Source organism: Anopheles maculipalpis, chromosome 2RL (assembly GCF_943734695.1).
Source record: "Anopheles maculipalpis chromosome 2RL, idAnoMacuDA_375_x, whole genome shotgun sequence".
NCBI lineage: Eukaryota > Metazoa > Arthropoda > Insecta > Diptera > Culicidae > Anopheles > Anopheles maculipalpis.
Window position 1 is genome coordinate 4783267 of NC_064871.1, and position 15308 is coordinate 4798574.

A 15308-nucleotide genomic window follows, 5' to 3' on the forward strand; every position below is an offset into this window, starting at 1 on the left:
TTTATTTTTGTACAAGTCCGGTCGATGCGAGTTTCTGGAGCTTTCAGTCCTCAAACTGGGCGGCAATCATGTGTAGCTGCTGCCGGATAACTTTGCCGGCAGCGTTACGAGGAATCTCCTTCACGAAGATGACACCACCGGCCAGCTGTTTGTACTTAACGACCCGCTCCTTCACGTGTTCCTGCACCTCCTTCTCGTTCAGGTCGGCGCCCGGCTTAACTACGACGAATGCACGCGGAAGCTCGCCAGCTGTTTCGTCTGGTACGCCGGCCACCGCCACATCACTCACTTCGGGCAGTTCGAGAATAATGTTTTCCAGCTCTGTTGGTGATACCTGTACCGTTGGGAGAGGAAAGAGAAGTAGTGGTGGTAGTGGTGTACGTGTTGTGTACGAATCTTTTCGGAAGAGCCATTCATATGAATTTTATCTGAAGAGCAATTCATATGAATTTTATCTGAAGAGTCATTCAAATCAAGAACCGAATGTCTAAAGATTCTTCGTGCCCGACGCTCGAGTAAGATAAGAACGATTGAACGGTTGGCAACCAGGACAGGGAGAGTACAGGAGTACAACGAATCTTTGGAGGTTGAAGAATCTTTAAAGATTCATCATTCTTTTAAATAGAGATTCAGATTCATAAATCTGATTCACTCAACACTAGAAGAAAGCGTAAGCGTCATTGTCAGTTATTATATCGGACCATTATTTTCGCTCTTCTTTCACAGTCGTTAGCACGCAGGAACCGGGCCGCCGTCGCAGTGACAGTGAGAATGGCGATTCACTCGACTCGATCGTGAACGGTGATCTGGAGGTGAACGTAGACATCGAAATGGACAACGAGCAGTTCCATCTTGAAGCGGACGCACTGCTGCCGGACTCGAGTGATGCGGTCAGCTCGCTACACAACTCTCTCGCCGACTCGGTTGGCTCTTCGCAGGTTGTTGGCGAAATGAATGGCGGCTCCACGACGTTCATGAACACCGAGACCGATAGCCAAAGCACCGGTAAGAGTGGGCTAAATTCTGACGGTCATCAGAGCGTTATTGACACGAATGAAAATGCTACCGATGGCGATATAGCTGCACCGTTGCTTGAAGCTTCCATAGAATCATCCTCCTCGACGGCGTCGTCAAAGACAGAAGCAACCGAAGGAAAGGAGGATGGAAAGGATAAAGCAACTACTCCGAAAGAGACACCGCAGCAAACCGTGGACGAGACTGCCAACACGGACACACCCGTACTCGCGGTTCGGGAGGAAGAAATTACGCCAGCACCGGAAGATTCAGCCGACGGAGCAGAAAACCCACAGCAGACAGACTCTGCAAAGCCCGTGGTGATGGTGTCAGTGGAGACAGTAAAAGAAGATAAAGTAGATGAAATCAAATCTCAGCCAACAACCGTTCAGCCTGTTGCTGGTGAAGATGGCAAGAGCAGCAGCAGCAGCTCAGCCGAGGCTCTCGAAGATGATGAACCGAAGGCCAAAATGATCAAATACGACGATGACGATCAGGTGACGGTGAAATCGATCTCCTCCGGCACTACCAGCGTTATCAAGGCGGATGTGCACGCTTCCAACGTTGATGATCCACTGGATGAAGCAAAGTCTCCAACGACGGACGCTTCAAGCACCGTGAAGGAAGCCGTGAAGGAAAATAGCACGCCGTCGGAGGAATCGACGCTCGTCGTAGATGGTGGGGAACCTGTTGCTACTGGTAATGCTACGATTCCAAGCACAACATCCCCATCCGGTGATGATTCTGATCTTAAAGAACATTCCAAAACTGATGAAATCGAAGCAGCAGTAAGTGTGGTCATTGCTGAACCATCGTTGGAGGTACCACAGCCAACGCCAGACTCGTCTGAGCCAACTACCACCACATCAAACGCAGCTGCTGCGGAGATGGAATCATCCTCCACCGTAGTAGAACCGACGGTACCACCATCAGTCGAAATCGACAGTGTAGTAACGTCCGCACAGGAACTAGAGATGGAACTGGCAACGGTAGCTGCCGTTACTGCCGCATCGGTAGTTGCCGTTCCATCATCTTCCGAGAATATTGTCGTTGAGGAGGTGGACATGACAGGCGAAACGGGGCTGGCAACGGAAATGGTCGAGGAGGAGGCCAAACCGGACGACAACGTAATGGACATTGACGAATCGAGTGTCGAGATGATGGATCAGTAGTCGTTACTGCTTGAACTCGATTATCCGCTGGGGAAGGGGATGGGAGACGCCTCTCTTCCGGTTGTATTAGCGTATTAATCTTAATGGATCGATTTTTTTTTAAAACGACAAATAAACTCAAACACCACCACAACAACCACACTCTTACCTGGTTTCCCTTCACCTTGATCAATTCCTTTGTCCGGTCGACGATGAAGAAGAATCCTTCCTTGTCGTAGTACGCCACATCGCCCGTTCTTAAGAATCCGTCCTCCACCAGCGTTTCCTTAGTGGCGGCCTCATTGTTCAGATAGCCCTTCATAATTTGTGGTCCACGCAGGTACAGCTCACCCGTTTGATGCGGCCCAAGATTGGTACCGTCAGTGAGCGACACAATCTTGGCCTCCGTGTTCGGATACAGCTGGCCACACGTGCCAACTTTCGACTGGTCGTAACGGTGCGGTGTACAGAGCGTAACTGGGGAACTTTCCGTCATACCGTAACCCTGCGCAATGTCAATATCGCGACCGACCTTGGTTCGGAACTTTTCCTGCAGCTGGAGCGAGGCTGGTGCTGCACCGACCAGCACCGAATCCACGCTCGACAGCAGGTCGGGCGTTACTTTCGGATGGGTGGCAAGGAAGAGTAGCAGCGACGGAACGACGAACAGAAACTGGGGCCGAAACTCGGCTAGACATTGGATGTAATCGTCTGGGATGAATCTACAAGGAGATGATGATGGAGGGTGGTCGTGAGTAGGGGATGTCTTCGGTTTAGGTTAAACCGTACCGTATCATCTGCTCAAGATTCGCCTGCCGGGATTGTGGTACGCTCTAGGGGTTAATTTTACGGGCAAGATCATCTTCAATTCTTAGAGCCCTAGTATAGCTCTTATTTTGAGCCCATGCTGAAGAAGGCCGATCGTCTAATGTGTGCATGTTTGGTGCCTTGCCTTGCTTCAATGACATTACATATTACATTAGTTACTTACATCCATAACGAACGGGTTGATCGCTTGAAGGGCACCCGTGATAAGCGATTAGCTTTCGGTTCGGCTAAAGGTGTAACGAATTTAAGAAAAAATATCCAATCTTTGCCTCGTCTTCTTGTAGCCTTTAACCGGCAAAAATAATTTGTTGACCACTTTTTTCTGTTAACAGGTCGCCTATTTCATCGATCCATCCCTGACGTTGATGACCATGCTATCATTTAGATAGATTTTCCTCTTTAAATTGATCTAAAAAATTTCGATTAGCGCACTTAGGTTTGGCTTCTTGAGATCCCGCTCGCTCCTTTTTTCCAGCGCTCGCCGCAAGTAGATAACAACACTACTTTGCCATCTTTGGGATACTTTTGTAATGGCCACATGCAAAATATTGGGATGTTCCTTGTACTATGAATCACATTGGCCAATTGGAATTGTGAACTACCGCCAGAATCGGATAGATCTACAGCTCGACACGTGTTTGCGCTTGACAACGGTCGCGAGATGCTGAGATCGAGATAACTATAACGAACCCAACGTGGCCAGCAAAGCATGTAGAAACGGATATCCATGCCTCTATGCCTCCATTGGTGGTGAACCATCACAAATATTTCATTTCAACGTTTTATTGCATTCCCGAGTGGCCATGCTAGTGTAAACACACCGGATAGTGAGAAACCCTCTCCAATCAAACGTACAAAGTTGTACCAGATAATTGTACAATCAAAAACATCACCGGACACAACTGGTGATTTGTTGCATAGTAATAGAGCTCTCTAGGCTTAAGAAAACGATCGCTTAGCGTGTGTTTTGTTTTGTGTGGTTCACCAGATACTTTATTCGATAATTATTTATAAATATATATATATATTTATATTTATGCATGTAAATAAATGTTGATCTTAACGGTATTCCATATTTATTAATTATAGTTTATCGTTTAATCATTACTTGTGTGTTTATGCAATTCTTGAGAGAGGAGGGGGCGTGTGTGTGTGTCTATCTTATCTTTCCTGTTGATGATCATTCACCTCCTGCGCTTGGTGCGTGCGTGTAAAATCGTAGTAGGATGCTCGAGAGGATTCGGACCTCCTCCTAGCAAAATCTTACGTGTGTTTGTGTTGTGTGTGAGGTATTTATTTGTTCGCGCGCACGTAGTAGACTTTCATTCGTAGTAGTAGTAGTAGTAGTTTATTATTGTTTGCAGCATAAACAATACATCTACATTATATTTATATTTCGCACCAGCAGTAGTACTACCATTATCATCATCATTGATCTACTCCACCAAGGATCGTTGGGGTGGTGCACGGGCATGTCCAGGACACGGAATGGAGCAAACGGCGCAAGCGGATCATCCAGTTTTTGTTTGTTTGCAGCAGCCTATTTTGGTAGACCCATCTTGCTCATTTCATCCATCTCATACGTGTCTCCCCCTCCCTTCATACCGTCACAAGAGCACCACACACACACACACACACACACGCATACACGCATACCACAGTAAAGAGCACCACACACGCACACCTTGTGGGATCTCTCTCTACTACTATTGTTGTACACTAAACACTGTTCGTTTGCAATCAGTTTTTGCTTGTTTCTCTCATTCTCTCTCCCTCTCTCACACCAGTTTTTGTCCCCCGAAAAAGCCCCGACGACGAAGGACACGCAGAACTCTAGAATCGAATATTTACTTGGTAATAATTAGGGTAGCGTCGTCGTCGTCGTCGTCGTCCGTTTGTGTGTGTCTGTCTATGCATGTGTGTATGTATTGTATAAAAAGACGAATCGTACACGGATCGAACAAACTGAAAGTTAGGCGTTAGGCGTAGGTAGGTAATCCAGAATTTATCCGGTTTTTTCTCCTCCTCTAGATTCGCCGTCCCCTTTCCTTCTGCTAACCTTAATCCGCCCCAAAACTTCCCTACTATTATTCCCCTCAACCGTGTGCTCTTACTTAGTTTTCTTTGCTATCGCTGTCCTTCTCGCCCTCGTCACTATCCCCATCCTTCCCACCGTCCTCACTGTCCGGTTCCATCAACTGCACAAAGAACTGGGTGGTCGATTTGACGCAAACACCGCGACCCTCCGGTTCGTGATCGTGTTTCGGTTCGATCCACCGCTTGAACCCGTCCATGATAACACCGAGATCGAGCAGCTGATGGAAGATTGTCTGCAGCAGCTTCGGCGGATGCTGTAGCTTCACCACCAGCCGCTGGATCGCGTACAACGCTTCCAGTTCCCGCTCCGCCTTCCCGTACAAATATCGCTGCAACAGCTGATGCCACCGTTCCATCTTCTTCAGGTCAAGCTTCTTATCGTGGATACAGTGCTCAAAAACAACCGTCGTAAGCGTGCGAATAAACTCCGGCGAGTCCAGCTGCTGCTCGGAACTGCAATGCGCATCGATGCAGGCAAAGATTTCTTCGTTCAGTGCATCGCGCTCCAGGAACTGCCGTATCGCGGGCCACATCGTACGCATATCCTTCCGTTCGCCCTCGAGCAAATAGTCGAGTGAACACTCGGTAACGCGCCGCCTGATCGTGGCCTCGTCCACCGAACCGGGGAAAAATTCTCGCAGCTCAAGCGGACACTCGAACCACAGCTTGGCGGACGCATCCTTACCGTGGGCCGCTTCGTAGCTTTGCAGGATCGTTCTGAGCATATCCCAACTGAAGCACTTTTCCGGTTCAAAGGTGCTGGTCGCCAGCTGCCGCACATCCTGCAGCGTTATCAAACGTTCGTGCAGTGGCGGCACGAAAAAGTCTGCCACATACTCCCACAGCTTCGGCACATCGATCAGCAGATCGTCGGCTTGCTCCAGCAACTCCTTCTGCGCGTACTGGAAGTCCGTGGAGCTGATCATTTTAAGGCGCAACATGTCCGTCAGGACGGCAGCCGCCGCCCGACGCATTTTCGGCGCATTTTCGAGATTTTTCTGGAAGAGCGTGCTCGCGACGGTAAAGTAAAACTTCGGTGAGCTGCTGTCCACCTCGATCTTGCCTGCCAACTCCCATACCAGTTTCTCCATCCGCTCATCGAACGGTTCGTTCGATTTCTGCACGGCTGGTTCACTGCTACTGCCGCCGGTCGGTGCTGTGGTTGCTGTTGCGGCCGACGAACCCCCCTTCGATGGTCCCGTGGATGAGGACGTTGGTGGTGGTGGTCCCGCAGGCATCTGTAACTGCTGGTAAAATGGTGCAGAAGTCGAGGACGATTGACCCAACCGGGCAGCCATCATCCGTGGCGGTGGTTGGGATTGATTACCGGTGCCACGGCTTTGCATCGAGGAAGCCCCCATTTTGCGTTCCCATTCGCCACCACCGGAAGACGAGGAAGGTTCGCGGGAGGAGCGGTTATAGCGATCCTCGTTCTGGCTACTGCTACTACCATACCGTCCATAACGATCCCTTTCCGCTGTTTTCATGTGGTAAGGATCCTTATTCGAACCACGGTCTCGGTCACGGTCACGGTCACGGTCACGGTCACGGTCACGGTCACGATCCCGTTCACGGTCACGGTCACGGTCACGGTCACGATCCCGTTCTCGTTCTCGTTCTCGTTCTCGTTCGCGTTCTCGTTCGCGTTCCCGTTCTCGTTCGCGTTCCCGTTCTCGATCACGATCCCGATCGCGTTCTCTGTCTCTTTCACGTTCCCGGTCCATATCGCGATTCCGACCACGGTCCCGGTCTCTGTCGCGCTCGTTATCCCGCTCGTCACGATCGGCCATCGCGCTAGATGACGATGCCGTGCCTTCCTCGTTGCCAAGCGCTGCGTACATATTATTTTTCCATTTGTGTGTTTGATAGTTCGATGCCCGGCCTAGCTGCGTCGTGTCGACGTTAACCGCCAACAGTGGCAGCTTCTTTGGATCTATCGTGAAAGGGCGATTGCTACTGCGGCTGTTCGACACTGCCAGAAAGCCGTCCTCGTCCTTCTGCAACCGATTGCCTTTGTTGGAACTACCTCCTCCGCCACCGCCGCCACCACCGCTGCTACCACGGCCGAAGCTTCCCTGATTGTAGCCAGGGCCTCCGCTCGATGACTTCCCATACAACCCGCCACCGCCGCCTCCTCCTCCAGGACCGCTTCGTCCACCGCCGGATCGTCCCATATCACTGCCAGAGTAGCCATCCTTCAACGGCATAAAGTTCAGCATGTTGATGCGATTCTGCTCCGTTTCGGCTTCGAGCGCAATCTGCGAGATCGTTTTCGGGTTAAGCTCCTGGCGCCGCGGGACCCAATTATTTTTCCGCAAATCGATCACGTCCTGTATCATGAACCGGATCCGGCTCGTAATCTTATACTTCTTGAACTCGCGCACTATATGCTCCAGCTGCTCAAAGTACTTGTCGAGCGAAGTCTTTTTCGACTTCGTATCGGGCGATGGTTTCTCCAGCTTTGCCCCAACCGTCGTTAGTAACTTGCATAGACACTCCAACGACGCTTCATACGAATGTTCCGGCTTGTACGGGATCAGCGAATCGAAGCACTTCAACATGATACTATTCTGCAGCAACTCCATCTTGTACAGCTCGCCAATAAACCGCACCATACCGACCGCTCTCCGTCGCACCTTCAGTTCCTCCTCCTCCAGCTCTTCCTTCAGCTCTTCAAACTCGTCCTTGGTCAAATGTTTATTTTCCTGCAGTTTCGCTCTTCGTTCGCGGACCGCTTTCGCCTGCTCTTCGCGCCCTCTCGTAAACTCGTTTTCGCACCGTTTGAGAATATTCGCGCAAAAATCGATCATACTGTCCTGCACACTGACGGTCTTAATTTCGTAACACATCCTTGCGTACGCTTCGGAAAAGTTAGGCTCCGAGATGGCTTTCTCGAACACGAGCTGAATGCAACCATCAAACTGTTCGTACGTCTTGATGGGGAGCTTCTTCACTTGCTCCACCAGTTTGGCCAGATTATCGGGCGTTAGCTTGTTCAGGATACTACGCATAGTCTTCAAGAGCTTCTGCGTTTCATCCTGTTCCGCATTTTCGCCCTTCTGCAGCTGACTCGGTTTCCACGCGTTTGCGCTCGAGTTTAGCTTTACCTCTTCGTTCAGCTGCAGGTTCAGCTTGATGATCTTCGAACCGGTCTTGCTGAGCCCTTGCTGCGATTGCTTGTTCGGCTGTGGTCCACCCGACTGATTACCTCCCGCACTACCCTGCTGCGAGGAGCGCTTCACGTACGACTGCCGGACCGGATTATGGTGACCGCCCATACCACCACCACCACCACCACCACCTCCGCCGCCTACACTTTTCACAAAGTTCGGCAGTAGCGAAAATTCGTTCCCCTTCAGATTGTTACCGTACGCATTACCACCACCACCCATACCGCCGCCTCCCATCGAATAGTTCGTGCGAACGAGCAAATTTTCCAAACTATTCGGCAGATTCTGTGGCTTTTCGAGCGCAGGGCCAATGTTTTTCAGCATCATCAGCTGTTCGCGCGAATACTTTTTCTTGCCGGTCGGGTTTTCCGGACTCCACTGGTCCGGATCGTACACAATCAGGGTGATCGATTTGCTTTTTTTCACGGCGGGCGGTGCCATTGTGGCTGGCACAACGCTTTTATCCTTCGATTGTCCGCCAGCCGCCGCCGTCATTGGGGTCGTTTTGGATGTGGTTGATTCCTCCTGCTTACTACTCTCATCAACTGGTGCAGCAGCTGCTGCTGCGGTCACCGATTGGACCGGTTTTGCTTCCACGCCAGCCACATCCGACGGTGAGGAAGCAGGATTCGCTGTAACTACGTTACGATTATCGTCCAAACTACTGCTGGTCGTCATCGTGGGTGCTGTAGAAGCTGGCGTTGATGGCGTGACAGCATCATTGCTACGGTCTTGTGGGACGATTTGATCAGTCTCGCCGCCACCGCCGCCCTGCTGCTGATGTTTCGCAGCTGGGGTTTGCCTTTCGCGATCCTCATCCGCTGCCTTCGGCATCACACTTTGGATCGCTTCCACGCCATTTTTGTCGACCGACGGGGCGCCACCGTCGATGGGTCCTTCTATCGAGCTTAAGCTTCTGGTGTAAACCACATTGTTATTATTAATATAATCATTATCTATTGGCTTAATGCTACGTTCCTTATTTAAAAAGTTTGCCTGCTGAACGGCAACCGATTCCGTACTATTGGTGGCAGTAATAGCTACCGACGCATCGGAAGCAACCATAGCCGCCCGATCCGTTTCGTCCGAGGCTGCTTCCGTGACTTCTGCGTCAACTTCTGCCTCTACCACCGTCCGCTCGTCCGTCGTTTCAAGTATTCCGGACTTTTCCTCATCGTCGACAATATTTAAATTCGCTACACCCGCCACAAGGTTATCATCGGTGGCGTTATTGCTGACGCCAACATCATCGACATTCTGCCGGTCGGAACTACTTTCTCTCGGAGGCACGCTCGCATTCTGCGCGTCTTCATGTTGCTGCTGTTGCCCCTCAACCATCAGCGTTTCCTCCTCCTCCTCCAGTCCGCTCACACTCACGTCCTGCAGCTCATCAACTACACCGGTTAACGGTAAACTGTTTTCGGGGTCTCTTCTCGCTTCCGTCGCTTCCGAGGTAGTTTCCACGGTGCAAGAAGTAGCAACAGGACCAGGAGGGGGCGGTGCGTGTAGTAAGCTGGTGGGGGTGGTCGTGCTGTTGCTGCTCCCGGTGTACACGAATGGTTCCGCGTCCGAGGAGAGGTTCGACTCGGTTACGGATTTTTCCGAAATCGTACGGAAACGTCGATCATTGGGCGTAACGATCGGTGGCGGCGGTTCCGTCATGTAGTTGGCAGTCCCGACTACTATCTGGCCTGGGTGATGGTGATGATGATGCGGATGTTGCACAACGATTGCCGCATTGTGTTGCTGTTGTGACATCATTTCGCCGCTGTCCACCATCACGGCACCTGAGTGGGAGTTGGGATGAACAGAGGAAGAGGGGACGTTTGCTGCTGCTGCTGCTGCTGCAGCTGCCGCCGCCGCTGCTGCCGCGGCTGCTGCTACTGCCTGCGCTTGGGCCTGAGCATTGACCTGCGCTTGGGCGTGTGCTGCTGCTTGGGCGGCGGCCACCGCTTGCTGCGATTGTTGTAGCGCATACGAATGTTGTTGCTGCTGCTGCTGCTGATGCTGCAAATGTTGCTGGTGTTGTTGGTGCCTTTGATGCGAATGCTGCTGCTGCTGATGATGATGATGATGCATCTGTTGGTGCTGCTGGTGTTGCTGATGCTGCTGCTGCTGTTGTTGTTGTTGCTGCTGCTGCTGATGCGAATGGTAATGATGGAGTTGTTGCTTCGCGTGTGGATGTTGATGTTGTTGTTGCTGCTGTTGCGAATGGTGCATTGCTCCGTCGGTGATCGGTTTCTTCTTTTTAATGTACGAGTTCGGTATCTCCACCGAAGGCCCATCAGACATGGCGGACACGACGGGCGTTCCGGTGACCGTCGTCATGTCGTGCGGCGGTAAATGGGGCGGAGGATGCGAGTGGTTCATCATTTTTAGCCCTCCGCTGACGTATAGATCGTGTGGATGTGTGCCTTGGACAACCGATTGCTGCTGCTGCTGCTGTTGCTGTTGGGGCGGCTGATGCTGGTTCGGCACTCGGCCGCTCATATCGTGCCCGGTCAGTATCATTTGGGGTGGCGGTTGATGATGGTGGTGTTGCTGCGGTGGCGGCATCGGTGTTACCATCGGCGCAGAAACGACCATCTCTTGTTGTTGTGGTGGCGGAGGTTGTGGCTGCTGCTGTTGTTGTTGTGGTAGTGGATAGTCATTATAATCTTGGGAGTCGCCCATTGTTACGGACTGTGCGCCAACCGTCGGTGGTCCCGGTGTGCCGGCGGAAGAAGCTGCGTTCGAGACAGCTGTTCCGGAGGAAGCATTACCGCCACCACCCGCACCAGCGTTCGCGTTCGACGTCGTATCATTGAACATGTTTTCTAAAATGTCCTCATTGGTGCTCGGATCGATGATGCGCAGGGCATGTTTACGCTTTTCCCGCTTGGCCGGTTGTTTGCTCAGTTCGCCACTCTGACCACTCGGGTGGCCCAAACCGACACCCCCGATACCGGCACCGGCACCCGGTTGCATGTGGGGCGGCGGTGCCGCAATCAAGTTCGACATCTGGGAGTAGGGTGTGTGGGGTTGCGACGACACAACCGCCACCTGAGCCGGCGTACCGGCTTGCGGATGTTGCTCGAGCGGCGCAACGTGAGTAGCGGCCACTTGTTGGGGTGCCTGCGGTGGATGCATGTGCATCATTTCGTGTGCAACCTGCATCGGTGCCGGCTGCTGATTCGAATGAGCGTGCTGGGGCAGCGGCACTTGCGAAATCTATCGAGAGGAACGGAAGCGTATGTCAATGTCCTTTTGCGAAGATTTTGCGAACACGGACGCACACACACACGCATACTTACATTTACTATATTGTTGTCACCACCCGCTTGACGGCGACCGCCGGCCGCCTGCGGGTACAGCATGTACTGCGGCGGATACAACACTTGCACGTTACTCATGTTGGCCCACGGCGCCTGTATCCGGGGCACCTGCGGCATGAGATTAAAGGTCATCTGCATCTGGTGGTAGGGAATCGGCATTGTGCCCCGTGGCCGCGCAGATTGACCACCCCCCGCACCGCGATACACGGGCTGCGGCGTGTAGAGCGCGTTCTGCTGTTGCTGATTCATCATCGCTGCCTGCTGCGATGAGAGTTTCATGTCCGCTTGCTGCTGCTGCTGCTGCTGCTGCTGTTGCTGCTGCTGCTGCTGCTGCTGCTGGGACGTGGGGGTCCCCGATGCCATATTACGTATGACCGCACCGGGTTGCAACGGCCCTCCTCCACTTTGCATTTTCGTATTTCCAGACGTCACACCAGACAGAGCATACTTCTTTGCTTGTCACGCGGAAGTTTCATTGAAACACTGCAAATAATAATTGACACACGCACACACACACGCACACATCCCAACCATGTAGCAATGAGGATTGATTTTCCCCCATACATACACACACGCACGCACACATGCATGTTGGAATTGGCGAAAGGGAGGAAATTGACTGATCAGATCAAGTTGGCACTTTCTTCTTTTTTTTACGCTTCTTCCTTTCCCATACGCTTCTTCCATCCAGCTAGGATGAAGAAGCCGTCTGGTGGAGGCGAGCGATGCTGCGATAGCGGTTGGGTGGGTTCGGCGGATTTCCATCCTCTCGCCCTCCCTAGCTTTGTGGCGAGGCGAGCCGACAGCGACACGTTACCACCAAAATCGCACACGCACGCATGGCTCGGGGCACAAATAACAAACAAAAAAAAAAAAGATGGAAACCCCCCTTGGTCGCTTCCATTTGCTCTTACCTAGCCTAGCTGGAACGTTAAAAATTCCATTGAACGTGATCAGTTTCGTAGCCGGACACGCGAAACCGCACCGTAAAAGTGCCAGTCGTCGACGTCGTCACGGTAAGGAGAAAATAGAAGCAAATATAGGTTATCTGACGGTGAACCAACCAGGCACCTGCTGCTGCTGCTGCTGCTAGTGCCAGCTAGCTGCTGGCTGCTGCGGTGCACTTTCCGTCGCCGGAATCGTCGGTTGATGTCGTACAGCGCCGGTACAATCCGCGGCCGTTCTTGCTTCCGTAACGCGGCTAGAGTACACGCGTTCGAGTTCAACTTTTTCAGCAGCGTTTTTTCGTGTGAGGCAATTATTTTCACCACAAATTCATCCCGTTCTCAGTAAAAAAAAATTAGGCCGTGGAACGGTTTGACAGCTAGTGACGTTTAACGAAATCGATTGATTACGTAAAAAATGCCTCGTTCGCGCTGGCAACACTGCATCTCGTTGGCAGCACGGGATTGAACTGATGCTTTTCATTGCTGGGGCGGCAAATAGATTGAATAATTGAATGTAAAATTGTGCTCAAAAAATTGCACTTATTGTTAATAATTAACATTTCACGATGTGTGTGGCTAAATGATGGTAGATTCACGCTGCACACAGTATGCTTGTAACGGTCACTGGGTTATTTGTTTGAATTTGACTAACCTTCAGCTGACCTCAAAGGGTAATTGTCGATCCCTTTTGTGGTACAAAATGGGTTTACTATGTAAGGTTCAGTACTGTATGAGTAGCGCTAAATCGTAAACGTTCTATTTTGGGTGTGTGTTTTACGGCAAATTCAAACCGCGTTTTCTCCAATTTCTTTCACTTTCGGAAACAAAAATATTGTAAAATTACTTCGCGATAGTACACCGGGTTGACAGAGGTTGACAGAAATATTTAAAAAATAATATAATCCAAAAAAACCGGCGCTCTTGGCGATATCTTGAGCAGAACGTTGTACGTACGCTTGGTAATGATAGAAATGATAGAAAATAGATAAATACCTGGGAATCGAAACGATATGGTGTTTGCACTTAAGCACAGTATGCAAAATACCGTTCAAGCCGTAAATGTGGAAGTAAGGCGGTATGGTTAAGATGGTTTCCTTCTTCTCGACTGCAATTGGAATTGAAATAAGAGGGCAGTACAGTAAACAGAGGTTAACAGTAAACGGATCGAGAAAGCGCAATATAGAACACTCAAACACTTACTGTACTCTGGTTGATAATATTTCGACAACGAAGGATGTGCTCCCTGTGCTATGTTGGCTACGAGATTGTAATGCGACAGTTCCACACCTTTCGGCATTCCTGTCGTACCGGACGAGTACGGTAGAATGGCCGTTTTGTGGCAATCGATGTTGGGGAGTTCGCTGCGATGATTTTCTTTCAAAAATTGCTACAAAATGTGCAAAGCATAATAATAAGTTGTGTCTCATCGTTTTCGACAAATAGCGGCCGGAAAAATTTACCTCAAATCCATAGATGTTCTTATCGAGATCATGCTTTCCCCCGATGCAGATCGTTCCTTTGTACTGTTTCACCTTCGATCGGAACATTTCCGCCACGGGCAGCAACATCGGCAGCGTGACAATGGCTGTCACACCGGCATTTTCAAATTGGCGGCAAACTTCCTCTGTTAAAAAACAAGGAATAGCAAATGTTGTGAAAGACACCGAACAACCAATCGGAGCGGCGGCACCAGGCACTTACCAGCGGTGTACAGTGGATTGGCGAAGGTAACGGATAAGCCTGCCAGCAGTCCACCGTGCAGTGCCGGCACGAACTCGGGTATGTTCGGTAGCAGTAGACCAAGAACATCGTTCTTGCGCATAGCGCACCCCTTCTGCGACAGCAAACCGCGCGCCATTCGATTCGTCATCTCATACGTCATACCATACGTGTACGATCGTTTCGTAGCGCCACATGTCTTTTTTGGGGTGGAAAATAAATGTACAAAATTATTTAAAATTTTAATATCTGGGACAAAAAAAGAAACACACACACACACACACACACACACACGTGAGAGCTGTTGTTGTTGATGCGCACGATCGATCCGCACGCTCATATTTTGTAATCGCGCACATTATCAGATGATCGCGAGATCCGTACCACTAGTCTTCCCTCTTTCATTTCCGCTTGATTATGATCTCAGGATCAAAGTACAAACCCGTACAGTTGGGTGAACATGGGGACCAAAATACGGGCGCGTCTTATCAAAGCTTATCAAGTTCTGAAATGACCTACTAGCATCGTTGTTGGGGGCTTTTTTGGCTTTAACTCTACACGGACCATTACCACGATAGATTATGTTTTTTCTTCTTGTAAAGTCATCACACTTCCACGCGTACGTTTATGTGAGATAACGGACGACTGTTTTTTCTCCTGCACACTCAGTTCCGTGATACTTACAACGGCCGGTTTGTCCGCATACTTTTCGTATCCTTCGAAGATGTACTCGGTTACATTTATTTCGGGGATATCCACACTGCCGAACGGCGACTGCACTATGTTCCGTTCGTGGCTCGCATGCCGCCGGTACACCACTCCACTGCTGGCTGTGTTTCGGATGGCCTTCTCAAACACAATTCCACTACCAAGCCGGTAAGGTGCGGTGGATGTAAAAATTCGTGAAATCATTGTACGAAGGAGTAGTTTAACAGTTTTAGGGCACTGACAGGGTAATTCAAATTTGATCGATTGCACTGTTCTTTCCTAACTGTAGCGAAGCTTTTGGTCAACTGATTGACTGATTATTGCCGGCACAAGGAAGCTTCGTTTCGATCTCGCACCCCA

At 50.6% G+C, this 15308-nt stretch overlaps 2 protein-coding genes across 2 annotated transcripts; both read right to left on the bottom strand.

Moving 5' to 3' along the window:
* Positions 1-43: 43 nt before the first annotated feature.
* LOC126560014 (uncharacterized) lies at positions 44-12685 on the bottom strand. The gene is made up of 6 exons (XM_050216175.1): positions 12489-12685; positions 11554-12057; positions 6850-11470; positions 5117-6696; positions 2335-2931; positions 44-334 (listed from the first exon to the last, which is right to left on the bottom strand). Exons 2-6 carry the CDS (start codon positions 11983-11985, stop codon positions 44-46), a joined length of 7521 nt encoding a protein of 2506 aa, XP_050072132.1. The 5' UTR covers positions 11986-12057; positions 12489-12685.
* LOC126560016 (probable 4-coumarate--CoA ligase 1) lies at positions 12494-14167 on the bottom strand. Its single transcript, XM_050216176.1, has 4 exons — positions 13982-14167; positions 13722-13908; positions 13476-13626; positions 12494-12497 (listed from the first exon to the last, which is right to left on the bottom strand). Exons 1-4 carry the CDS (start codon positions 14087-14089, stop codon positions 12494-12496), a joined length of 450 nt encoding a protein of 149 aa, XP_050072133.1. The 5' UTR covers positions 14090-14167.
* Between the last annotated feature and the right edge of the window lie 1141 nt (positions 14168-15308).